The sequence below is a fragment of the Dreissena polymorpha genome, chromosome 4 (genome assembly GCF_020536995.1).
Source record: "Dreissena polymorpha isolate Duluth1 chromosome 4, UMN_Dpol_1.0, whole genome shotgun sequence".
NCBI classification, from domain to species: domain Eukaryota; kingdom Metazoa; phylum Mollusca; class Bivalvia; order Myida; family Dreissenidae; genus Dreissena; species Dreissena polymorpha.
The window spans coordinates 23,705,626-23,733,607 of NC_068358.1; the positions used below are offsets into that span (position 1 = coordinate 23,705,626).

The 27,982-nt window shown below is 34.3% G+C and overlaps 1 protein-coding gene across 3 annotated transcripts in view; it reads right to left on the minus strand.

Annotated features, from left to right (window-relative positions):
• LOC127879187 (prophenin-2-like) overlaps nucleotides 1-20,258 on the minus strand; it is a 196,579-nt gene extending 176,321 nt beyond the window's left edge. For 2 of the 3 annotated variants that reach the window (XM_052425881.1, XM_052425883.1), the window contains exon 1: nucleotides 20,121-20,205. In XM_052425881.1, the coding sequence (XP_052281841.1) occupies nucleotides 20,121-20,190 (70 nt within the window). In that variant the 5' untranslated portion in view covers nucleotides 20,191-20,205. Of the gene's footprint in view, nucleotides 1-18,960; nucleotides 19,323-19,470; nucleotides 19,498-20,120 lie in introns of those variants that run through there. The other variant, XM_052425884.1, reaches the window with a different exon arrangement.
• Nucleotides 20,259-27,982: the final 7,724 nt, after the last annotated feature.

Consider the following 27,982-nt stretch of genomic DNA (forward strand, 5'->3'; position numbering starts at 1 on the left):
CCCCCTTTAAAAAAAAGATAAATGTGATGTTGGCAATTATCGCCCTGTGTCCATATTCAGTATCATATCTAAGGTTTTTGAAAGGGTTGTTTATGACCAAATTGAATCCTATCTGCATGAAAAATAAATATTATACAAGTTTCAGACTGGTTTCAGAAAAAAAAATAAACTGACACTTGTCTCATTCACTTGTCTGATTAGATTAAATTTGAAATGGATAAAGGTCACTTTATAGGCATGGTATTACTGGACCTACAGAAAGCGTTCGATACTGTTGATAATTCTACCCTAATTATGAAACTTGAAGCCTTAGGCCTCAGTCAAGTTATTCTGCGTTGGTTCAGGTAATATTTATCCGATAGGCAACAACGTGGTGATGTGTCTGGTACCTTCTCACAGCCTTGTATGATTACATGTGGTGTCCCACAAGGGTCCATACTCGGTCCCCTTTTGTTTTTAATTTATATCAATGACATGTCCGCAGTGGTCAAAACAAAGTGTTACTATATGCGGATGATTCTGTTATTTTGGTTTCTGCGAAAAATATGTCAACTATTGAACAAAAATTGACAGAAGATCTTGAAACTGTTAGCCATTGGTTAGTTGATAATAAGTTGTCCCTGCATCTTGGTAAAACGGAATCTATAATATTTGGGTCTAAGCAGAAACTTAAGCAAAATAAGGATCTTCATATTACATGTAATGGCCAGGTTATTAATTCAACTTCATCAGTAAAATATTTAGGTACCATCCTTGATCAACATTTAACAGGTGTATCCATGGTTTCTTCAATCATTAAAAAGGCAAATGCAAGGTTAAAATTTATGTACAGGAAACAAGCATTTCTTACAGACCACACTAAAAGTCTTTTGGTTTCTTCACTTATCCAGTGCCACTTTGACTATGCGTGTTCCTTCTGGTTTCATGGTTTAAATAAATATTGGAAGGATAAGCTCAAGGTCACCCAAAACAAATTGGTAAGATTTGTTCTCAATCTAGAATCCAAGTCTCATATCAGCAACCAACATTTTGTTTCTTTAAACTGGTTACTGGTTTCCAAAAGAGTGGAACAAATTACACTATGTCATGTATTTAAAATTAAGCATGACCTATCTCCAAGCTACATGAGTCAAAACTTTGTAACTCAGGATTCTGTTCATACTTATAGAACTAGGTCTAGTGAACATGGGTCATTTGTGCCTCCAAAGGTTAAAAGTTTTGGGATTAAGTCTTTTGCTTATTAAGGATGTAAGTTATGGAACATGTAACCTCCACATATAAGGAGTATTCCCACTTTCGATACTTTTAAAGGAGCGGTAAAGAACCACTTTTTAGAATTGTGATTTTTGTCCTATTTATTTTTGTTTTGTTTTTAACTCCTCACTAGTCCCAAGAGTAATGTGATATTATTTTTTTAACATTGTGCTTTTAGCCAAAGATAACTACGTAGGTCAGTTACTATAAGGTCTTTCTTTTTTATCTTGTTACAGTATCATAATCAATTGAGCAACAGCATAATTTAGTCATCTTTATAACTACCTTTGCTCTTTCATATTGTAATGATTCTTTTTATTTTGTTTTTATTGTCAATGCCTCTCTATGTCAGACCACCATCAGTAGTAGAAAGGACCACAATGGAAACAAGAGATTATCATCTCTTTTTGTGTCATCCTTGATATTGATGATTACTGACATGGTTCATCACACAGCATTTTATTAATAACATTTTTTAAATGTTGTTAAATTTTAATGTATGTATGTGTTGTTGTATTATGTTATGTTGCTCATTATCGAAATAAATCTATCTATCTATCTACTGGAATCGTTTAAGATGTCTGATACTTATGATACTTGTACATTCAAATTATGTGTTTAGTATTCGATTCACTCGTCAAGTTTGGTCATTTTCAAAGTGGAAGATGATACTTACATGGAATACTTAATTCTGCGTTACATGTAGATTACGGAAATATTAGAGAAAGCATATTAGATTGTTTTTATGTTTAACGATATCCTTCATGCATTACAAATAGGTATTCAACAACTTAATGCTAGCTTCCGATACCACGTGAGGTTGTGTAGTCAACATATCTTCAATGACAAATGTTTGTCACAATACACATGGAATCTCGACTGATATGTTAATTAAAGAAATGTACCACCAAATATATAATGGTTGACCTTTACATCAAATTACAGTGGACGTGATTCTGACAATATATCTTCAAAACCTGTTTAACCAGTCATTCGGGTTGCGCAAGCAATAAGGTGCGTTACATCGAAACTCGAAAGGTGTTTATAGAATAAAGTGTCTGCCACAAAAAGACGCAACATGCAAGAACCGTATTATTTGTTGTTTACAGGAATCTTTTATCATAAAGTGATATCATTAAACTTGTTATGACCTACCCGGTGGTATCAGCAACATATTGCGTTGATTCGATTGGGATTAACTAATATTGATTGCTATACTTATAGCCATGAACATTTACGCTGAAATCGGAAGCCGAAAAATCCAATTCATAACTAGTACTGCCGTAACAAACGTGCATCGGCACCTGCTTTTCCAAATAATTGAGTCGATCGGAATTGCGTTGTTGCTATAATAGTATGTTTTGATTTGTTATGCGCCTTAAGTTGTTTAATCATCACAGCATGTTTATGTGTCTAAAAACGTTTATATTACACCGTGTATTTAATCTTTCCACAAATTATGTAACAACGTGTTTCTCTCTAGCATGCATTTATCATCACGCAAATGTTGTACTTTAGCACACTGGTATAGTTTTAAATCTGGAGAGGGACGTATGATTTTTATGTAACACTTTCTGCAGCACACCCTTCCGAATATTATTGTGTATTCATGTCAAATAGGTTAAATAACGTCAAATCAAAACCTATCGAATATTTAGGGCACGTCTGGACTTATTTATATGAAATATATTGATTAAGATGAATTGTTTCGAAAACCTGCTTTTCTTTTTATCAACCTAATGTCAATCAGTCTAATGAAGCAATTTATTGTATAAGTACTCGACGGTTGATACAATAGTACCTCGATGTAACCAGGAAAACGCATTTCATAGATGTTGTTTTCCAACTTATGTCGTTGCAAAAAGCAAATGTATTGTAGCCAAAAGTATATCAAATGTACCTCGTAGGAATATCCAATCGTATTGCATCGTTATAATCTTGTGTTTAACTGTGTAATCACTCGAGAATCTATGTGAAATTCTGGGGGAAAAACAAATTATCGTTAATTTACCGCAACAAACGAGTATGACCAATGGACTGGTTAAAGTTAATATCTTCTCAAGTCCGAACGTGATTACTTTTTACTAAACATTTTAAAGATGTAATACACTTTGATCTTGTGTAAGCGTTGTATCAACTCTCATGACGCACGAATGTTTACACAATAACAAATAACCGACATCGAGTCGCTGGTATTTCATGCCATTACATTGTTTTTGTGTCTTTCTTTGTTCATGATGTTGTTAAATAACTTTACTATATGCAATATTAAAGGAGTATTGCAAGTATAATACTCATATAGCATAGACTGTTGGATTATATTAATTATTAATAGTGAATCATTCTGTTCGAAGAATACCTCAACGCTAAATCTATCATTTACATATTTCGTTTCTTTCTTTCTGTATTTTTATTTTTTAAACAAAATTATTGGTTGAATGTGTCCATAATTCCTTATTTTTTTAAGTCTGCATTATACAATCTATAAAGTTTCATATTCATGCTTTACTCAAAAGGTTGAAACATGCAACCAGTTTAGATACACGTTTTTAACTACCGTTGGATATCCTGTGTACAATTCAAGATTATCTCGCCCAGAGAGTTCCAGATAAGATAGGTTTCTGCGTATTTACACATTGAAAAATAAAAATAAACGATTTAAAAATCGGACCAGTACGTAAAATTACGAATTACAAATCTTGGTACGTATTTTTAATCGATTAAAGTGCGTAACCGGTAAGCGAGTGTTTAGTGTAAGTTAACGTTTGAATCAAAAGTCAATCAAAAGAACCTGGTAATCAAAATTGCGGCACATCGTGCTCTCGGTGCGAAAAAAGGACGTTATAAGAAAACAGCGGCTCCTTCAGAAAGTATATCTATATTAAAATATGTAAATAGAGATAGTTCTTATGATCCTTCTAGTATTGTGAAAATAATTATAGGCGATCTAATTGTAACAACCATTGAACAATCGGAAAAGAAAACAAAACATCAAGCTGGAGAAAAATTGTCAGACAAAACTCTGAAATCATGGAAAGAAAATTACCATTTGCTAATCATTGATAAAGAAGGCCCAGAAGTGAGACTTACCTGTAAAAGCTGCACTGATAAAAAGGTGCAAAGTATCTGGGCCAATGCAGGTTCTACAAACATTCAAAAAGTCCAATGAGCATCAAACTGCTGAGAAAGATCTGACAAATGCAGTGAATGAATGTTCTGACAACACAGAAGATTAAATGGAACCTGATGTTACAGTAGATGATGAAGATATGAAATTATTTCGGGCAGTGTTTTATGCTGCTATTGAAGAGCTCGCTTGAGTTACAGAAAATTAATGGTTGTAGAATGTTGTATCAAATCTTGAGTTGGGGTACAATTACAGGCATTCAGAAGTGTATCTGCAGTGTAATTAGGAGAGATACTGTTTCAGAAATTTCTAAATCAGAGTGTTTTTCAATTATGATTGATGAAAGTACAGATATCACTGTAAAAAACATCTATCTATATGCATAAGATATGTGAAAAATGGGGGTGACAATTACTCAATTCTTAGGAAATGTTGATTTATTAGATGGAAAGGCCACTCTATTGTCGCCTGCCCTGTTTAATACCTTAACAGACTACATCTGGACATTTCAGGAATTGTTTCTTTATTGATAGATGGAGCCTCTGTGATGATGTGTAAGCATACGGGTGTAGGAGTACAATGGAAATCTAAGTATGCTACGTGTGTGGTAGAGACACACTACATTGCCCATCGCTTAAATCTTTTAGTATCAGATGCAATCAAGAAAGATGAAAAACTTGTTAAGTTTAGAGCGAAAATCAGTGCACTGTATTCTGTTATGAAGGATCTAGCAATCGCACATTGGACTTAAAACAGATGCAAAAAGTACTCGATTAACCAGATATTATATTAAAGGAACCTCACAGCATAAGATGGCTTGGGTTACAAAATGCAGTTGCAGCCGTGTACTTCAGTTACAGGTCAGTCTGTGCTACTCTATCTTGCTTTGCTGGAGAAGGCAATGCAGTTGCAAATGGCCTTCTAAAATATTTCATCAACTACAAAACTGTACTTATGGTAGCTTTCATGTTAGATGAAGAACTAGGAATCCTGAGTTAAATCAAAAACATTCTCAGTGACCCAGAATCTCATGTAGATTGGTTTTGGGGTTAACTTCAGAATTAAAAACTCAGTGATGAACACAGATTGAAAGAAATGATGTCATGTATTAAAATAGACACAAAAGAAGATGGTACATTATGTGCAGCATTAAATGGTGAAGATTTATTGACTAACAAGGACAATTCTGATCATGCATTTGCCAAGTTAAAAGAAAAATATGTGGCATGTTTGGAAAATATTATTAAACATAGGTTAAGAAAGAATGACCGTGAGGTGTTTAGGAACTTGAACCTTGTCCTGAATCCACAAATAGTAAACACTTCGCAAGTGAGTGAGTAGCTGCTTTGGAGACTTTGAGTGATTTGTATGGTGAAGATAAGGAGGTCACTGTTGTTAGGGGAAATTTAGAAACTGGCATTGAAGAAGAGAAAAAGAAAATTAGCAAGTTATTAGATAAAAACAAGTTGCTTGATGAATGGTCACGATTGAATGGGATGAAAATTGGTTGCTTCCACAATCTGTCACCTAAAGCACTCTGCCATAGAGTTATCCAGATTCATGGAAGCACAGGGTTTCCTGAGTTTGCCAAGCTGTGCAAGATAGGCCTGTGTATGGTTGTAACCAGTGTGGAATGTAAGAGAAGTTTCAGCACACAAAATTAACTGAAAAATAAGTTTAGAAGCTCTCTCAAAAAAGAGAATCTTGACCAACTGATTGCTATCAACATGTATCAGGTCCTTGTTGGATCATATGACCTATCTATTGAAGTACTAGTCTGGCTTAAAGATAAAAAGAGAAAAAAGAAAAGATTGTTTCAGGGTTATAAGCCCCGGACCAAGAAACTGAAGAAAAGTTCAGACGAGTAGAAACAGTTTAACTTAAATGTTTTAACTTTTAGGAGCAGAAGTTTATAGTTTACAGTTTACTTACATAGACCACAGAAAGTGTGACGATATTTTCAATTGCACAAGCAGTGCCATACGTGAGTTTAATGTTGAAATGACGTTCATGTACGTCATTAATACCATATCCATATGCAAGAAAGACCCAATCAAAGTATACAACACACGTAAGTTGAATATTTTTAGGAAGTATGTTCATATAATCATTTAAAATGTATTATGTTTGCATTTATTAATAACAAATACTAATATATCTAGATTAAACACGCCATGTACTATGTCATTTTTCTATGGAAATCGAAAATACCCCTCAATATTCCTAAATACCCTTTATGGTTGAAATAAAGGAGAACAATACACTTTAACAATAATATCAGGGGATAAAATACCCTTGAGACAAAATCCTTATCTGGAGCTCTGATCCCGCCATATTTTCTTTTTTCACTACGACATACACAACATAATTCCACTTGAAAACCAGAGCCTCGTTGGCATCGTTTTTTGACACACCGTTGCGTGGGAGATTGTAACTTAAATATTATAAATCCGTAAACGATCAAGGGCATAGCTAATGTTAAAAGCAACATATTGCGCTTATTTGCAGATGGATTAACTACTTCAGACTGTTATTACAACTGTCCTGCCCATTGTCAGAAACACAATGCCCCCTTTTGCACCGCTTTAAAATAAAATTTCAATACATAATTTGGCAGGTTTATAAATTATCTCCCTTTTAAAGCTTATTACTTCCATTGGATTATTTTTTTTTACTTTTACCTTGAAGGATGACCTTGACCTTTCAAAAATCAAAATGCGCAGCTTCATGAGATACACATGCATGCCAAATATCAAGTTGCTATCTTCAATATTGCAAAAGTGATGGCCAATGTAAAAGTTTTCGGACGGACAGACTTACTGATGGACGGACAGTTCAACTGCTATATGCCACTCTACCGCGGTCATAAGAACATAACATATAAGTCTCTAAATTGTCGGACACGCGTATATTAAAATTAAGCGAAAAGTTAGAGTAATTACGGTCGTGGTGAATGAAGATTTGGAAGATTTATTTTAGTTTCATTGCATTTTCGTATTAAAATGTAAAGTGAAAAGTGTATTATAAAAAAAAGTTAACGACAATTAGTTCCACCGACCTACCGACCCTAATGCGTGCGGCAATATTTGTGTGAAAAAATGGCATGATATGTTTGGTAAGATTACAACTGTATTTCCATGAGAAGAACGGTAGTTCTTGCAAAGTGTTTCCATGTTGGGCACATGTTACAGACAGCTTTGATATTACATTGACTACTAGAAATCTCTGAAACTGTGCAATATGGTATTAAATTGAATAATCTACATTATAGTATTTTAATCACGATGCTCGAATAGAGTGATATGTGTTGCTGTTGAAAAAGTTCGTGATTATCCGTCTTATGGCCCTTTTCCACTACGAAAACAAGCCCACGATTCGCTACGATGTATCACATGTATTGAATCGGGAAGACTCGTGGCAGTCTTCGATTCAGTAACGACACTGGTACGATTGAGTTACGACGAATCGTGTGGTTCGGTTGAAGTCTTTCGAACAGGGTCACGACTTCACTTCGATGTGTAAGAATCTACTGCGACTGTACTACGAACGTTGCAGATCGGTCACGACTAAGCTAGGACCTCACCGAACGCACCCATGAATTAGGCGCCAGTATCTATTGAATTGATCTAAATCGCGAGAATCTTAGCGGGCTCGCAACTCACTCGGGTGAACTCGTGAGAGTCTTGATCTAAATCGCGAGAATCTTAGCGGGCTCGCAACTCAATCGGGGTGAACTCGTGAGAGTCTTAACAAAGTTGTAGCTGATTCGTAGACAGATCACGTGATCACCGATTCCCCGATTGAGTCACGATTTACCTAAGATTCCATTACGACAACCAAGAACGCACTACGATGCTGTTACGAGTCAACTGCGATTAAATTCAGTCTTGGAGGTCCTGGCAAAATGTTAAACACGTTTAAAATCTGGTCATGATTTTTCGGGAGCTCACGAGTTGCAGGAATCACTTGAGTGGCCCACGACTAGCTACGAATGAGTTAGGACCTTCGCCGATTGAGCTTCGAATGCCCTCGACCTCAAAATATTGGAAATCGGGACAAATTGTTGGGAATCGGGTCCTAGTGGAATACCCCTATTAAGTAGGTTAATCGTGTCAATCAGTGTGTTCAATGTTAAGACAAAACTACGTTCGAAAAATAAAGATGACATTTTGTTCTTTTTGGTTGAAACCGAGAAATATTTTCTCATTACTGTTAAACGAATTAGAATATAAGTAAATAGGCTCAATTTGCAGAGGAAATGTATCTCTGTATTGTTCCGGAATCAAAACACATGGTTTTGTTTTTCTTAACATTTGTTACATATAAATTAAGGGTTTCATTTATTTACTATTTTCTTATTGATGAGTAGTAATTGAATTAAGAAGTGTATTGTTGGATAGCCTCACAAATTAATTAAGGAATTCTGTAGTAATAGTGGAAAGCTGTTAAAAATGGCCGCAGGAAAAGCGATTGTAGAAGTCGCGAATTTGATTATTCTTAATCTGAGTAGATAAAAGTTATAAGTTGAAACAATATACAACACTGTTGAAAGATTGAAGCACCTTTGAGAATTTTTCGTGAACAAGATAAACTTTGTATAGGCACCATAAAATGTAAAAATGACGGCGATGTTCAATGGAAGAGTTTTCTAAAAAAATATTCATGTTTCGGTATAAGTAACTGTCCACTTTATTTATTTTTCAAAAAAATCGAGACAATATTGAGAAGATAACCATATTGATATTTTTTTACAATAATTTTCAACATTTTATCATGTCATTGTTTTTTGTGTTGTTAAAAAGGGAAAACAAACAACGTTCATTTAATGCCGTGGAACTTTTTGTGTTTTCTCTGTGAGTGATTGATACGAGAAAATATTGAAACTTTTTTTTATAGTTTTTATAATTTACTTTTATTTGGCAGAAAATCGCGTTTTTTGTATATTGCAATATATATATATATATATATATATATATATATATATATATATATATATATATATATATATATATATATATATATATATATATATATATATATATATATATATATATATGGAATTCTTTCAATAGAAACATATGATTGCTGTTTGGGATTATTTTTTTTGCTGTCTATGGTAACGTCTTTCCAAGTTTGCGTTCTCTTTGTTCGCTGTATTGCCGTACTCCTTAAAAGAACGCCGTTAAGCCTTTGGTACTTCGACTGACCGTGTCTTTTTTCCGACACGAATTCTGACCGAACCTCGAACACTGACCGAACCGCGAACACGAGTCCTAACGAACTTCTTTCTTTTCAGGTTTCTGTAAATATAATTCGTTTTCTTAAACTACATGTCAAATGGATAACACATTCGTGTAAAATTAAATACTTCAAAAATGGTGATCATCATTTCAGTGGCATGTTTTACCCAATATCATAAATTAAATACATATTTTTTTTTCAAAAGCAACCGTATGTACAGTCGTAACACGAAATGTACTGGTATAAAATACAAATGGCAATCAATTGCATGTATCCACATGCTTATTCAAGTCAAACATATGTTTGACCTAATCACGATCATCATCCCCTCAATCTTCATATGTGTTGCCCCTTCTTGTCGCGCATCTCTTCATCATCATCGTTCATCTGCAAAATGCATTTAATTTACCTTTGATCATCAACGCAGTCCACCTGTGTGGGGGGCTCTCGTTAACACGCTTCTATGCATTTCTCTAAATCGTCGCCTTTGAATTTAACACAAACGCCGTCGCAGGATTTTTTGTCTGCAGCATCAACACTCTCACATTGATAGTCAGCGATAATTGGCATCTTTTACCAATACACTGGATAGTACAGACATGTGGTTTGTTACATTGACACATTTAACAACGTTCTCTTGAATTTTGTTTTATACATTATGTATCTGTTTTATCACCATTCTTTATTATTATGCATGTATAACGTGTTTCACGCGTACTTATTGTGTTTTCACACATTAAGTAGAAACTAGTGACCCTTTTACTGGCATACATGATTTCTTTGACATTTTTAAGATTGCATGTTTTATTCCGGAATGCTATTTGTGTCCATGTTATTTTAATTAATCTAAAGCACGATTGATCATTGTAAAATTTGAAAAGTGGGATGTCATCAATATCCTCAACATTACAGAGTAAATTAATATGGCTATTTATAAATTATTTTTAACCAATATTTATGTGCTTACAGTTTTATTCGCCCGCGCTTCATCTTTCAGTACTTCGTTATTGTTCAAGTCGTCTAGAAGATAAATAAAATCCATCGGAATTGCAATTATGTCAACATTTACATACACAGTCATAAAACGGTACATTAGAATCTTCCAAAATTGGCACTATTGCACTTTGATTGTTAACAACGAGCATGCTGTTGTTCGTAAATTGACATGTGTGAAGGTGTTTGATTTTCTCATTTAATATATACACTTGTATGCTTCACAAAACTCACATTAAAAAGGACTATAAGAACAGCGAAAAGGGGCCAAATATGATATTCTCTTGATGGAAAGAGATATTAATATTGTATTATCATCGTAAATAGGTGTGTCAGGGTCAAAAGGAACCATTTCACACCGTACATACTTCGCAAGCAATGTATGCATATTATAATCAATTTTCAACATTTGATCATCAAGAGCTTTTACATTGCAATATAGTTAATATTTGTTAAACAAATTATTGACAATACATGACTTCTTACATCCCCTATTACAGGTACTGCAAAAGAGATTACAACTGTTCCCTACCTTTATGTGTACGCAAATCATTACAATAGTTTATCTCATTTAGTACAAGTGTGATAGGTATGATTTAGGAAAGGTATGATTTATCGTTATTAAGAGTCGAACTATTTTCGTTCATTTGCAATTGTAAATACACATTTAGATCAAATAAATTATAAAATTTAAGGGTCCTTCTGTATTTTCATACCCACAAATAAAAGAAGGTATATTAAACAAGAGCTGTCTCCGAAGGATGACACGTGCCCCCGAAGATAATATGGTTATTGAGCGGAAACGAAACAAAAACGCAATTTTTCGATGATTCAAGGGCCGTAACTCAGGAGTGTCTGGGTCAATTAGGCCGATTATCGAAATTGACCTAGATGTTATTGCCTTACACATTTTAATGAAGTTTCGTGATAATCTGATGACAATTGCTTGACTTCTTGAGCGGAAACTGATCCGAACGGACGGACGGACTAACTAACTAACGGACGGACGGTACGATTTTAATATACCCCCAGAACCGCTGGTTCGGGGGCATAACAAGTATGAAAAAGAATACATCCAGAAAAAAAATGTTATTTAGTTATTGAAATTCTTACAATCCCAAAATATATGTTTTATAATTTATAATAAGTTTGTCAAAAGGGGCATTTGGCTGAAGTGGCATATCCAATTTTAAACAAGGAAGAATTTGTTCATATGATTGTATTTACAAAATTATATTGAAACCAATGTAAATTGTATCATGTGTAAAATGAGGAGGATAGAAAAAATGTCATCATTTATTTATTATATTCAAATTAAGAACAGTCGATCATTTATTTTTACATACTGATGATGACTCTTTTTTTATAATTGTATCATACATTGATTGTGTACCCTTTACTTTTACTGCAATGCAACATAGGCTTGTGGAATTTAACGTATCTATAAATCAGTTGTCAGTAAAGCTTCCCGGCTTCTTGTATCTTGTAACTGCTGTAATAATGCCTTGGAAAAAATATATTGGTTTGAAGTTATATACTTGGCAAAAATCATCAAAACTGTAAATAGTTAAACGTTCAGCATCAAGCATCCAACAAAATAAATGCCTTTGTCAAACCATGAATAAAATACACTTTTGATACCCATTGGTATAGCGTGGTTATTTAATAATGGATTCTGAAGCCAAAAGTGATTTTTAAAATGTTATTTTCTGCCAAGTTCAACAAATGTTTTCAATTTCAATTCTTTCCAAAAATTCACTTTTTATCTTGTTAATAAGTTGTTGTTTTTTTGGATACCGACAGCCCAAGTTATATACTTTTTGAAAATCAATGATCGTATTAACAATATGTATCCTTTATTTTACAAGTTACAATTCTACGGATTCATGAACACTTCAGAGAACTGAAAAAAAACCAGATCTTTCATATTTAAACCTCCTTCTTTACATTCTTTTATTAAAATATGTTTGCTAATTAATGGTTTACCATTCCACTCAAAATTAAAAAAGACACAAAAACAAATAATTTATATCAGTCAACAATGCATGTGGATGGCTTTGGTAATGCTAAAGTTGTAATAACTGAATTCTTCGTATTTGTTTTAAAATCCGTAATTAATTTTTTTTTAAATTCCTTCGTGAAATTGTTAGCCAAGCACGTCAAGTATTTATAAGTAACACTTTATTCTCCATCTAGTTTCAATGCTATCGGAGCTAAATTTATTTTTTCTCATCCAGAGTGAGACTACTTTCTTTTTGTCAAAATTAACTCTAAAATCTGATTAGTGTGAAAAGTGTGACTGTACGTATAAGGTTTCATTTCTTAGATATTTCTTAGTTTTGAAGACACTAAATGTTTTCACATCTGGTTGTATTACATGTTGTTGCCTTCATAGGAGGTCGCCGACTTTACCTCAATACAAGACATACGTATCTTTACATCCGCGGTGGTACTTAAAAACGTGTATCTGAGATGATACTCTTACACAGCGTCTCATTGAATGAGTTGTTTTCCTCATCTGTGGTGATGCACTTACAAATTGTATCTTTTCACACGTTGCGATACAGAAAAATGAATCCCAATTGTATCTATCAACATTCCGTCTGTTACAATGTTAAAATCAAGACGACAATGTCAACAGACGTTTGGATAATGTTTTATTTTTATGAAATGACAGAAAACATAAGAATTATTTGGAACAAATAAAAAAAAATCCGTATTTAAACACTGGTCTGCTCGCCTTTTCTTCGTAAGCTCCAATGGTCCATACGGATGCCAAATGCTTTGTTTAATTTAAATGCTTTCTTGAATTAAAATATATCAATAATATGAAACACTTATATTAACCTGCGCAAATCCTTTTTTTATCAATCAGTTAATTTGTGTACGTAGCAGACGTCAGATATGTTTATTACCAAACTTTTAAGCTCAAGTACGTAAGCAACATGATTGAGTTCATGGTGTCGAACAATAACGTGTCAATGTCATATCGATGTTATTTCTTGAACGTACTTAAGCTTATAAAGGTAATAAGCATATTTGGCTGTCTGACGTCTGCTATGTACACACATTAACTGTATAATAAACAATAGTTATATGTGAAAGGCTTCAGACGCTTAATATCATGGCTATTAACAGTTAGAAAAGTAATAAATAAATATTTATATACTCGTCTGCTACTGGGTCAATTAAAAAATGTTAATAGTGTGAGCTTCTTCTAAATTTTCTCATTTATTTATTAAGAAACAAAACTCAAAGGAATTGCTGCTATTGTGGTTTAAGGGCTATTAACGTAAATATATATATAAAAAACTCTTTTGTTCAGAAATCACTCGTTGGATTAACAGTTGTAAGCCGAGCGGCTATTGGAGTGGCCTATCACCAAACTTTTGCAGATAAATAGAATGCTTTGCCTTGGGCTCGGCATTATCCTTATCTGGCTTTATTAAAAACTACGCAAGTAAAGTACGTCTTTCGATTTAAACCAATAACAGTTGCTTTACGTAGTATATAGATAAAACACATACACAAAACAAGTCGAGGGCATTTAATATACATGTGCAAAAAACATAATAGTGATTTTTAAAACAAAATAAATTCAACGCAACTAAGTGATGGTTCTTGATACTGCATAAACAATGAATTTTTTTACAAAGGTTTTTCATAAAAGTGGTCTCAAATGCATAACTTACTGAAGCCATGCACTGAACACGGAGCCAGCAGCTCATTATGTAAAAAACAACAAAGAAAACTGTCCGAGAAACCAAGACGGTATTCATTTTAAAATGCAAATAACTTCAATAGATAAATTACCAAAGATATTGAAACTACACCATTACGATCGAAAGTTCCAAACTATGATTCAACACAACATAAAAATACGTCATTAGAACAGGGTACACCTTGGTTCGATTGCTTATAGAACACTGTGTTTGTTTTTAATGTTATACATGTAAGAGTAAAAACAAACACATATTTTAATGTAAGTTTGTTTAACTTGAAAAGACTTGAACTTCTCTACCTTGTACTGTCTCGCAATCGCTTAATTTCTTCTATCATCTCTAGCTCTTACATTATAACTCCGTCTATCCCTCTACGGAAAATGTAAATATAGTATATGCACATATGTTATATGCAATATATATATGAACACTATTGTATGAATTACAGCAACAAATATACTTCTAAGCAACTGTGCAGTTTAAAAAGTTTATAAAATAAGCTCGACAAAAGAAATACGCTAACCGTTCTTCTGCGACCATGGTAGATAAATAGTTTCGGCCGAGTGTATCCAGCTTTTCCGCAGCTTCACGTATGTTATCCGGCGCTCAGACCTTCTCAATGGCAATGCAAGTGTAATAAACGTTTACACCAAGTCGAAGGAAAACCTGGCTCATCAAGAAATACTTTTGAAATATTTCAAAAAGTTGGTGTTCAGAACCGCTGAGTATTTGAAACCGTATTCGCAGTGATGCAATGCTGTAAGCTTGAAATCTTCCGTAAGAGTCACCTGATGCAACTTGCGGTACACGTACACAATTCTATGATGGTACATCGACATTATGCCTAGGCCGGTACACAGAAGACACAACTTTTCAAGCTCCATTCCGTAGGACATGACCCTTTCTACATCACCCAGCTCTGCAACCCGAACAATGTCCCGTCCGTGGTACACTAACTTAGCGTAATACTTACTCACACGATTTGGAAGACCGTCCCACATTTCTTAAATAATTGTTTTAACATCGTCATTGTCTGAACATAGCTGTGCGCGAATCCTCGACACAACTACCAGCAGGTCTGCTTCCTTTTGGAGTTCAACTGGGTCGTTTATTGTCCCCAAATTCCGTATGCATAGCTCTTATAATTCTTTCAGACGTTGCTTAGTACAGTCTGCTGGTTGGGAAGGATTTGGAAGCCTATATATTTCTGCATAACGTAGTCAGAATTGAGAACGTCTGCGTCTGGGCTCCCGTTGAATTCAACATAAAGCTAGTTATATGATACCTTATTAAAATGTCGTTTAAGGTTGAAACAAAGTTCAAGCAAGTCATGGCTATGATTTATTAGAACGTCAATTACTTCGTCGGGTTGATTGAAACGTAAAAGGTATTAAACGACTTAATCCCACTCGCTGCACTGCCTTCTAATTACATCCTCATTAGGAGCGCAAAGCCCGGCATTTCTGCACTGTTCTGTGAATGCAATGTGATCAATGTGTATTTCGAAATCAGACGGAAATGTGTTCAACAGACCTGCAACCTGACTCCCATAAAGTCGATGTTCATTCAAATCGATCATTGGGTCATCCATTTCAAGAATAATGCGAAAGTTCTATATAAACCACCATTTATAATCTCCGATTTACCTGACATATTTCTTAATCAGATATCTGACGGATCATCCAAACATTTCTATACTGTCCTTTTTGATACAAGAACTGTTTATGTCTGTAAACCAAAGTTACTAATTTAAATAGTATATTCCTCTTCATATGTATGTGTACTGTTTCAAGCATATATAACTCTCAAGACACGTTTATAATCAGTGACTTAAATATGCCATTAATATCTCATTAACGATTGAAGAATGTCACTTGTTTTTACCTGAGAGATTATGCTTCAATATACGGAACAGCAAGGCTATTTCCGATATGTATGGAAGGCTGGCGGGGTCGCGCGATTCATATTTTGTATTAGCCGAACGAGTCGTTTAACATCTTGCTAATATCGTATTATTGAACAACCGTAAGGAAAACAAAAGTAAAAAAAACTACAAATACAGCAGCAACACAATCTTAGGTTAATTACAGAATGATTAAAAAAATTCTGACTTTAGTCTTATCCCTTCTTATTTGAAATTGTTCCTCCAGCGAAGATCAAAGTTTTGGCAAAAATAAAAAAAACACTGATTGAAAAATGTAATGTTTAAGATCAGAAAAATTGTTTTCTCATCAAAACTTAATACTTCACAAGGTTCATTCATTACGACCACATAAGGCAAATGCAAATTACATGTCGTTTAAGTACGAAATAAAGCAGTGATTGTAATTAGGAATCAATATGTTAACCAGGGACTACACTTTCCGCTTCTATGATATTCTATGTTTGAAGAAATGTTCTTCTTAGCAAAAATCCAGTTTAGGCGAAAAGTGTTGTCCCTGTTAAGCCTGTGCGGACTGCGGACTGCACAGGCGTATCTTGTACGACACTTTACGCACAGGCATTAGACACCCTTTTCACAGAGCACAGAGCACGGCTCATATGTTTTCATTCGCAATGAGCTCAGTTATTCGCTTTAAGTTGTCACATGAAATATAGCGCCACTTTAGCGTTTCATATAATATTTGCGGGCACTAATCCAAATGCGCAAATATTGGTTACAAAAATAAGGTGATATGTACATATTTAAATATATCTCTTTGGGATTCCAGAAATTACGTCTCAAAACCATGGCACATATCTTGAAACACATCATACGTCGTAATAATTGGTCAGCAGCTATTGTTTGTAATTGATAATTGATAAATCAGACATAAAGTATTATTTTTCTTCCTCAGGCCAATACGGATGTCTTCAGCTCAATAACAAAGCCAATATGAATTCAACTAATTAATAACATTTTAGTATAGAATTTGTACTTGGAAGAGAAAATGTGTGGCATTTTTGGTGTCATATTTCTGCATAATCATATATTGGATTAGTACGCATGGTATTCACATTTACTGATTTTTTCTCGCAACATAGCACAGCTATAAAGAAAATGTGGCCTTTTAAATCTGTGCTATTGAGGTGCTCTCTGATATCTACGATACAAGCATAGGAACTATAACAAAATCGATATTTTCCTTTGTGTGGTAATTCAAACCAAGCCGCAGTGGAGAAATAATATAAGAAAATTCATTTAACTAAAACTTGCAAATGTTGAAATGGTACGTGATATTTTAAGAGTTTTCAGCAATTCAAAAACTTTAAAATCTGGGACATCTCAGGGAAATAAAGTAGTAACATGTAAAAACAAACAACCTCTTTTTTGCAAAGAAGCATTTATGGGATATTCTATAGGACATAACAAATATGTTAGGTTTAAGAAACTTCATGCAATATTTACTAGTTGCAGACGAAATCAAAATCGTGCTTTTGATACATTTACTATACGGTGTGTACACTGATAGGAGTTCAATACAAGCCTTTGCGTTTTATACATAAACGTTAAAAAACAAATAAACAACAAGATATTTACATTCCTCAATAAACCACTTTTCTACAAACGACTATTCTGTATCTCTTTTTCTAAACTTGCCTTACGCGGTAATGTGTTCATGGTAGCGCGTTATATTGCAGTCTTATGTGTTAAAAACACTGTGTAATAAAACTAACCTTAATTACAAACATCAACCTACGTCAATTAATAGGTGTATTTACATACTGCACAAAAGTAATTTATGATCACCCAATTGTATTTGTTTTATATTGCATTGTTCACGTTAAATCACATGCATTTGAATTTCTTAATTGCAATTTACAAGATTGATAAACAATTATTTCCAAGTCTAATATTTAGTCCGGATCGAACCCCACATTACATACTTATTGAACATACACCGTCCTCATTCACTTAACCTACTTTCACGTATACGTAATAATTTTACGTACATATATGTATGCTAACGTGTTTATATGTTTGTATTTGTTTGCTATAATTCTGCATTTGTATTGTGTTGCTCAAATAAAGGACCATGTTATTATAATAAAATTATATGCTTTAAATTTACTTTTTTCTTTTTACATTGCAATCAATGTAGCTATACATTTCAAATCTAACCAAACGCATAACAAAACTTGTTTTGAATATATAAATTAAAACGAATCGTACACACTTGAAATGGATGTAAAAAAAATCAGAAACCATATATTTTTGACGACTGTATATTAACCATTAAAATGTAACAAAGAAACACAACTGATGCGTTATATTTGGAATCAAAGTCATAATATGATGAATGTATATTATAGCATACTCATAAATATTGTTAAAAAATAAAACCGTTAACAATATGTTGATATACAGTTCTACGAATTTATCGCACATTTACATTTACAGTAGCCGATGTAAACAGAGGTGATTGCTAACAAATATTAAATATATGCTTTACCTGATGCTTAGTCGCATATGTGTTTTTAGTTTTACTTTTGAGATAGAAATGACAATAGCTTAAATCGATTTTTAAGTTTTACAACTATTGCTAAATAAGCGTCTTTGTAAGCGATTTCAAAAACACCAGAGAATGCAAAAATAGGCTGAACAGACAAGGGCTACGCTATACTAAGTAACGAAAAAATAGGTAACAATAACTATTTTATTAATTAATGAGAGCATAAAGAATAATGTCTGTGAAATAAAATAGTTATACATAAAGAACAAGAAACAATCGTTTGTTAAAAAATCAATTCAAAAGTGTTTATGTGAGTCAATACAGTATTCATGAAATGTATTTAGTGTTCACACACAAAGTGGCCAACATGGTTGCAAACTCCTTTCGACGAATCAAACTGGGTGCCTAGCGAACAATTCTGTCTCACCCAGTGGTAGGTCACCGTTGCGTCATCATGGGTTGCCAAGGTAGCGCAGTGACAGAACGAGGTGCAGTTCGTGCCGTGCATGAGTCTCAAGCGGATCTGATCATGCTCGTGTTTAGAGCATGTGGCTGAATTGTAATACATAAATGTCGTAAATTGTCTACGAACAGTGCGCTGTATGAACGAGAGTTCTTGACTCAAAGCTGTTCAATATTTATCTTCAGAAAATAACATAATTGTAGAGGACAAACTGTGATGTCTTAAATATTTACTTACCCCGCTCTCTACAGCCAGCACTTGTGTCTGAAAGACATATGTAACCATTATCAAATATTTTTGGAAAATGTGTACAAACATTAAATAAAATAAAGCTTCTGTTTCGGATTGTGTGTGTGCAATTGAACGATACAGAAATTCATTATCCGATTGTATGTTTTATCAAAAGGTTCTTCCTGTAACTTTATTTTAATGTTTGCCGTCTACTATATGAGTAGGTATACATACAATGTAATAATATACTCATAAACGTACTGAGACAAACGAATACAAGTACAACTCTATTTGAAAACTATATATATTGAATATTCTAAAAACAAACAAACATTATTTTTAAACCATCTCTCAATTCACGAGGCAAATATGTTTCTGGTATCTATGGTTATGTCGACATAACTAGACATACTCAAGTAAACACAAATAAAAAGTTTAAATCGGAGACTGTTAGACAGATAGTTTATTAAGACATGTACAAATATTGGTCGTCTTAATGCTCAAATATACACCTTTTTCTCCGTCACCTATCTAGGCATAGCAACATAACATTAAATATCAATTAATAAATGTCAATACAAAGCATGTTTCTTTCTTTTTACGATCAGAAGTATAAGAGATAAACATATCAAATATGATTGCAAATCTTATCTTACCTTTCTGGGCTCTTGTCTGCGGGCCCCAGACCAGCATGACCGCCAACAATCCTGTCAGAAGAAGCTTCATTATGCAGGTTTGATGCAAACTGTTACCTTATGAATCAAAACGCGCTTTGTATACACTTACCCTCCAAGGTTGAATGACATTGTTTACAATATGGGCGTAGTCTTACCATTAAACGTCAATTGTAAATAAAACTAATGTATGCTGAATTGCTTTGATGCATACTTTTATTTCCTCGTTAATATAATTTCAATTGCTTTGATGCGTATTTTAATTTCCCCGCGAAAATAATTTCCTCACCAATGTAATGTTATGGTAGTGTTTTTAGAACGAAATGGCCCTACAATCAAATTAAATAGAATTGAAATTTAAATCTTTACATAACATCATATTCCTTAAATACCATTTATTGCAGAAAAATCATATGATTATCATATTGAATATGCATAATACACATGTACATTTTAAGTTGATTTACAGTCAACTAACGTATATTCAAATAAAAATAGAACGGTGCATTTATAAGGGAATTCTAGGGCTTTTTCTTTTATTCTTATAATTTACAAGAGTGAAACATATGGTCAACAGATAATTTATAGATATGTCGCTTCTTTCCCACGACTTTCGCTAATTTTTATAGCATAATAAGCCATATATAAATAAATACACGTATTTACAAAATAAGAACATATATAAAAACCTAACGATTTATATATAGCAATCTTCTCTCGATGCAAAAACGACGCAAAGTTGTATACATTAACCCTTTTAGGGTGCACTTTCCGGCAGTATGACAGATGTATCGCATATATATTTAAAGGAGATAGGTTGTCATGTTATAAGTATGCAACAAATATGGTCAATCTAAGATAAGGTATTACACTATAAATGCATCGATGTGTTTACATAAAATTGTCAAACAAACAATGGGTACGTAAGATCAGACTTTTGGGTGCGGAAATCTTAAGAAATGTATCATCATACATTTTTATCATTATGATAGAATGTGGCCGGGTTTGTATTTTTTGTGTGCTTTTGTTGATCTTTCCTAAATTATTACAAAATGGACATAGTTTTATGACAACCAATATTAAATATAGTTAAGATCGTCGTTGTATAAGATGTCATATGGAATAAGTTAGAAAATGACATTCGCACTTTTAAACTCACCTTTCTTTCTCAATAAACTATACCATGGTTGATAAGCCTCAATTATCAAACCAGTTTTTGTTTGAAAAGTTAAGCATACAGTCTTATGAGAGCTTCCGTAGAAGAACAAAAATGAATTATGATTCAATGTTCGTACTTTTATAAATATATAAATGATTTTCAGGGGAAGTTATATTGCTGTAAAAACAACTACAATGATTTGTATCTTTAAACAATAAGATATGTTTCTGTAAATATTGGAGATTGCTTGGGTTTATTTTCCCGTAATGTTTGGGTGTTACATAACCGTATTTATTTAACATGTGCTTCAGAAAGCTCATTGAGAACCGATGTTTTGGTTTTTGGAATGTTTGAATGTTTTTGACCTGGCATTGCAGCCATGGTTACTGGGACTAAAATTAATCTACACTTTATAATGCAATCGGATTCGACAATTGTAAGCAAAAGAAAGGCTCAGGATGTTGCATTTTACTAAAAACCTCAATGATATTCTAACCTGCACCTTTTTCATCTGATATGACTCTGTAATAATTGAGAAATCTTGTTTTATCTGTATAATTTATAATGCTTTCTTACCCAGTCGGACTAATTTGAAAACATCATTATGTTTCGCTTTCTATGTTTTGTAGTAAAGTATATATTCATATTTATGTTAAAATGTAATGATGCTCAAACACAACCTGAAATCAATGGAATATCATACCTGCATGTATTAAGTTTACTATACTAAAACGAGGTTTGTTTTTATTTGATCATTGAATGTCAATGGATATAAAGTTGTCCTAAAACTGATTATTCGACACTTTTAAATTAACTCTAGTTGTAAAAGAAAGTTTAATCTGTCTTTGGAATGTAAATTTGAAGAATAAAAGTTATACTTCATTCCTACAAGAAGAAGTCAGGGCCTATTACAGTTGTTTAAATAGCGATAAAATACAATTACTGGCTCTAATTTGATATACCGTATATTTTATAGAATGGTTTGTGAAAAGGCATAACCAATGCGAAATACAGGGAGAGAAAAGAACAGCCTCTTGAACAACCATCAAAAAGTCAGGAAAATGAGGGTTTCAGTACTTCAGGTTGCCCAACGTTTACAGAGATACATGTCAAGAAAGGAATGTAGTAACCGTATGAGTAAAAGCGATATACTGTTAAAGGGTGATGGACTCGTACCAGCTCAAGTACCAGAGATTAGAACAAAGTTCATCTACAACTAATGCTCAAATGAGGAAATCAAGAATGATAAGGCTGCACAAGAAAATAGTTGTAGCAGAGTGCAAGTAAATTACAAAATCTTATCTGGTAGGGTTATGAACAGGTATAGGTTAAAGTTTTCTATGAAGAAAAAGACGACACTTACTCATAGAAATACTGGATCCAAGCAAATGATGATACCCTAAAAAACCAACAATTAAAAAGAGAAAATTAGAAGAATACAAAGGAAAGATTGAGGATTGTTGACAATCAAAAGGAGGTTATTAATCGAGATGATGGAGCAATCGAGAAAATAGTTTGAAGGTAAAACACAAAAGGTGAAAGATCAATAGGTTTTCCAATCGAGCTGTGAAAGAAAAGCTACCACCAAATACGTCCACATACAGAAACTTCTACTGCACTTCTCTAGAATAGATCCAGTGTGTGTATTGCAGTAGTTATATTGTAACGCTGCACGCAGTTCAGTTTTCATATACTATTCCTGAAGAACATAATGTTGAACACTTTAGTAACGTGTAGGTTTCAGAAGTACTGTGCAACAACTCAGCCATGGTCATAGGCATAGTAAACAAAGAAAAAGAAGTAGTCAAGCGCATATTTTCAAGTGTTAGTAAACTAAACTTTTGAACATATAAATCGTCGTTACAATATCGTCATCATATTTTTATCATTCCCTTTACTTTTCCTGTCGCTTTGAGGATGCGAATTGTGCCTGGTGACGCGTCCAAATCAATCCAACTTTCGTTGTTTGGTGTTCGCCGGGAGGGGCTATTATGGGCCAACAAGTTCTGATAAACTCGTTGATATTGTGCTCAATGAACGAGATTTGTAGTAGTCTTCTGAGAAACTTAACGCAATTGTAAGCAGATGGACAAGAGCTCAGAAGCACATTTGCAGTTTGAAATATCAGCAAAATAATTAGTAGAGCTGTATTTTAAGCAGAGAGTCTCTTGCATATTGCAATAGGTAAAAACAACAAGCAAATACTCAAAGGGGCTGGCTGCATTGTATGTGTATTTATTTACCTGTTTCCACGCTGTACGCAAAATGTTTTCCTTGTTGACAATTATAAAAATTACCGATGAGGACATAAAATGTAATTAATGTACACTTTTGGACGGATTAAGCTTCGACACAGTATCGTCATTATCATGATTACCATTCCATTAACCGATCCGGTCGTTGGGGGTAAATGAGAGACGACGACACAGAGATCCTCCGCCAGTCAGGTCTGCTATGGGTTGCGAGTGTTCAATGTACGGGGATTTACGTCAACTCTTTGATATCGTTCATTAAGCTTTTCTTCTGACGTCCTCGACGGCGACCTCCCTCTAGCGTGCCCATGAGCGCAGTCCTTAACACAGATTATTACCTGATGACGCGTCCGAACCAAGCAAGGTGTTTTGTCGTTTAACGGTTGTCGGAGGGGTTCTTATGGGTAAAAAAGTGCTTGTGTCGATTTCCAGACATGCTTGTTGGTCGTGTGCTCCATGAACGAGATAATGAGTAAACTCACGAAACGCTTGTTTCAACGAAACTGATATGCAGTTTTACAACAGTTCAGAAGAACATGTGCAGTTTGACATTTCAGCAAAATAATTAGTTGAGCTATATTGGTCAACAGGAAGTGAAGTGCTTATTGCATTAGGAATACAAACAACAACAGCAAACACACAAAGGCTCAGCCTGTATTCATGTGCATGTAATTACCTGTTTTGACGTATTTAGCAACAGTTTTTCTTGTTGACAAATGTACTGACGAGGACATTAAAGGTAATCAATGTACACTTTTGGACGAATTGTACTTCGTCACAGTATCGCCCGCATCATCATCATCATCATCATCATCATCATCATCATCACCATCATCATCATCATCATCATCATCATCATCATCATCATCATCATCATCATCATCATCATCATCATCATCATTCCATTATCAGGTCCGGTCGTTGGGGAAATGAGGGACGAAGACACAGAGATGCCCTGATACACAGTCTTTAACAGCGAGTCATGCCTAGTTGCGTTTCAAAACGAAGCTACCGGCCAGCAAGTGCTAGTGTGGTGTTCCGGACATACTCGTTGATCTTCCTCTCCATATTCGACATGCATAGTAGTATGCGGAAACACTTATAATAACACAACTGATATGCATATGAACACGAGCTCAGAAGTACATTGGCAGTTTGGCATATCAGCAAAATAGTCAGTTGAGCTGTACTACTTAGAAGGAAGTGTCCTGCAAGTTGCAATAGGCAAAATACAACTAAATAGACTCAAATGGACTGACTGCGAGTCAAGTGAATTTATTTACCTGTCTTGCAAAAGCTTTAAGCAAAAAGTATTTCTTGTTACAAATTACCAAATTTACCGATGAAATCATTACGTGTTATCAATATACACTTCAGGTCAAATTAAATCGTCATCTTATCGTAAGCATCACCCTCATCGTCATCATAAACACCATCATTCCATTTACCGATTCGGTCATTGGGAGAAATGAGGGACGACGCCACAGAAATCCTCTGCCAGCAAGGTCTGTTGTGGGCTGCTGTGAGTAGTTTATGCAAGGGGTTGACGTAAGATCTTTCACATTGTCTATCCATCTTTTCTTCTAACGGCTTCGACGGCGACCTAACACTAGTGTGCCCTGAAGCACAGTCTTTTTACAGCGAATCATGCCTGGCAACGTGTCCAAACCAAACAGCTATAACCGTTTGAAAGTCGCCAGGAGGGTGGGGTCATATGTCATATTCCGGACATACTCGTTTTTCTTGTGCTCTATGTACGAGTTGCGAAGTAGTCTTCGGAGACACTTGTAATTACGAAACTAATATGTATATGGAGAAGAGCTCAGAAGCATTTTTACAGTTTGGAATATCAGCAAAATATTCGGTTGAGCTGTATTGGTTAACATGAAGTGTCCTGAACGTTGCAAAAGGCAAAAAAGAAACAACAAAGGCTTAAATGGAAATGCTGCGTTGCAAGCGCATTTAATTACCTGTGTGCATGTTGTTCGCAAAATTATTTCCTTATTGACAATTACCGAATGTATCGATGAGGACATTAAATGTATATTGAATTTCTATATGAAACAGTGCTTTTCGGGTAGCTGTTTGATCATGCAAAGATATCTGACACTCGTACAATCCGACATTCTTACAAATATTTTGTTTCCTTATTGGCAACGCAAGTTTCTACCTTTGGATTGCGTACATTATACAGTTCTTTTTACCTCAAGTCGTTAATTAAAAACTAAATATGTCGCTTGTTTGGTGTCTGGACAGAAACCGTTATAATGAAATTATTACGTCCTCAACGTATAATCTTACTCGCTGTGGGACACACGTTGTTGTCAACAAACAACACAGAAAACGTACAATAAAAAACTAATCACAAAATAACATAGAATTTGTTTACACTTTAAATAAAAAAGCAATTTTATTTGAGCAAAACTTTATAAGAACATGAAGATACGACGCAGGAACTTTATTTGTTGTGTCAACCTATTTTGTTTGTCTTTAAAATATCAAACAGTGAAACAAGAAAAAACGTACCTTTATTGGTCGTGAAATTATATAAACAATAAACAAAGCCAATTGCATATTCTCAAGAAAAGGTTTTACAGAACGAGGTAGAGCAGGCCCTGACGGATGCCCACTGATGTTCGTCCGTCCTAGAAAAGTACTGGTGACGTTAACAAAGAGTTCTTGGTTGACTTGAACCAACCATTCGTCAATTTTGAACCAGCTCAAACCTGTCATAGACCATCATGCCATGCCTAACGCGGTGGACTGATTTCTTTAAATCTTAAAAGTTTTGGAAGAGCTCATGTTGTTGATGCAGATGTTTCTCAATGATTACTCTGAAGTTGATTATCTGTAATACGGAACTCTGAATCCTATCTGCTCTTCTGTCGAAAATTTCTCGGCATTGCTTTTCAGTATGTTGCGTTTTATGTGTACCGTGAATTTGCAGGGATGGCTGATGAGGCTGATGGTGCGGTAATTCTGGTTGGTGTACTTCTCGTGCCTCAGCTCTCTTCTTTTGTCCCAGAGGTCTATGGTGTCGTTCGTCACACATGTCCTGTTTTTTTCCTCCTGTCACTCCGTTAAAGTTTTCTTCGGCCGATGGAAGCAGGACTTCCTTGTTGTTGGTGATGTTGTCGATGTCATTGTCTAGGATTTTTAGGACTGCAAACTTGTTACATATATGTGCTTGAAATGTTCCTGCTATCTTAAAATATTAAAGATTCTCAACTCAAATTTTCTACAATGGATAAACAAATAAAGGACTCAAACTGGTCGCAGTCAAATTTATTCACAAAACAACATGGCCTTAAAGGCCTTAAGTTGTTCACATGAGATACAAAGGAACTGACCAGTTCTATGCAGCCGAAGATGTCATTGGAACAAATGTTTTGCCAATTTTCATGAAGAGTGAACAATAAATGTAACGTTCAGAGTGCTAACAAGGTTTTACTATTGCCATATACGGATAAATTCCCCAATACCCTGTCGGCCACGTTTTTCAACAGACCGGAACGATTTTCGAACACATTTAACATAACATTAAAATAAATAATCTGACCAAGTTTAATGAAGATTGGAAATAAATGTGACTTTGGGGTGTTAAAAAGTTTTTTACTATAGCCATATAAGGAAAAATGCCCCGCCCCCTGGCCGGCCATGTTTTTCAACCCACCAAAACCATTTATCAAACTCGTTTAAGAAAACGTCGGCACAAATCTTCTGACCAAGTTTCATGAAGATCGGACAATACATGTGGCCTCTAGAGGAAATTTCTTCAAAAGAAACTCGTCACAACCAAACTTTATTTCTTTAAGATCATCTATACATAAAGGTCATTATACTATACATTTTAGTGCGATCTACCATGTGGTTAGAGAGGAGTTGAAACACGAAATTGTTGGACTATATATGCCATTCTGAAACTACAGCCAAATGACCATAATTCTTCCATGAGTTGTGGCAACCAAAATTCATAATGATATGTTTATCTTTTCTGGCATTATATAGATACATACGTTCATTATTTTAATGATGCAATTGATATTTGACAATGACACAAAAAATAAGTTCATGTTAAATTACTTTGCAAAAAGCAATTGATATCAATTGTAAAGAATGTACCTTTAGTATGTTGGGCTAAGACTTACCTAAGACAGCGTTGTGCCAGCCATGACAATGGGGGAGTTAATTGATGCACATAAATTACAAAACGTTAATTAGTATTGTTATTTATTCGAAACAAATGTTCTAATATAGCGCCAAAATTGTGAGATGTGTACATGTATTACGGAATGACGATACTTAAAATTGTAGCGAAATTTAATAACATTCACATATTCTAGTTCACAATTTCCATGGTTTCATACTGAGAGACTCAAATTAAGTTAGCTTACAGATGAAAGGTACATACATCGAAATATGTTTATTAAACT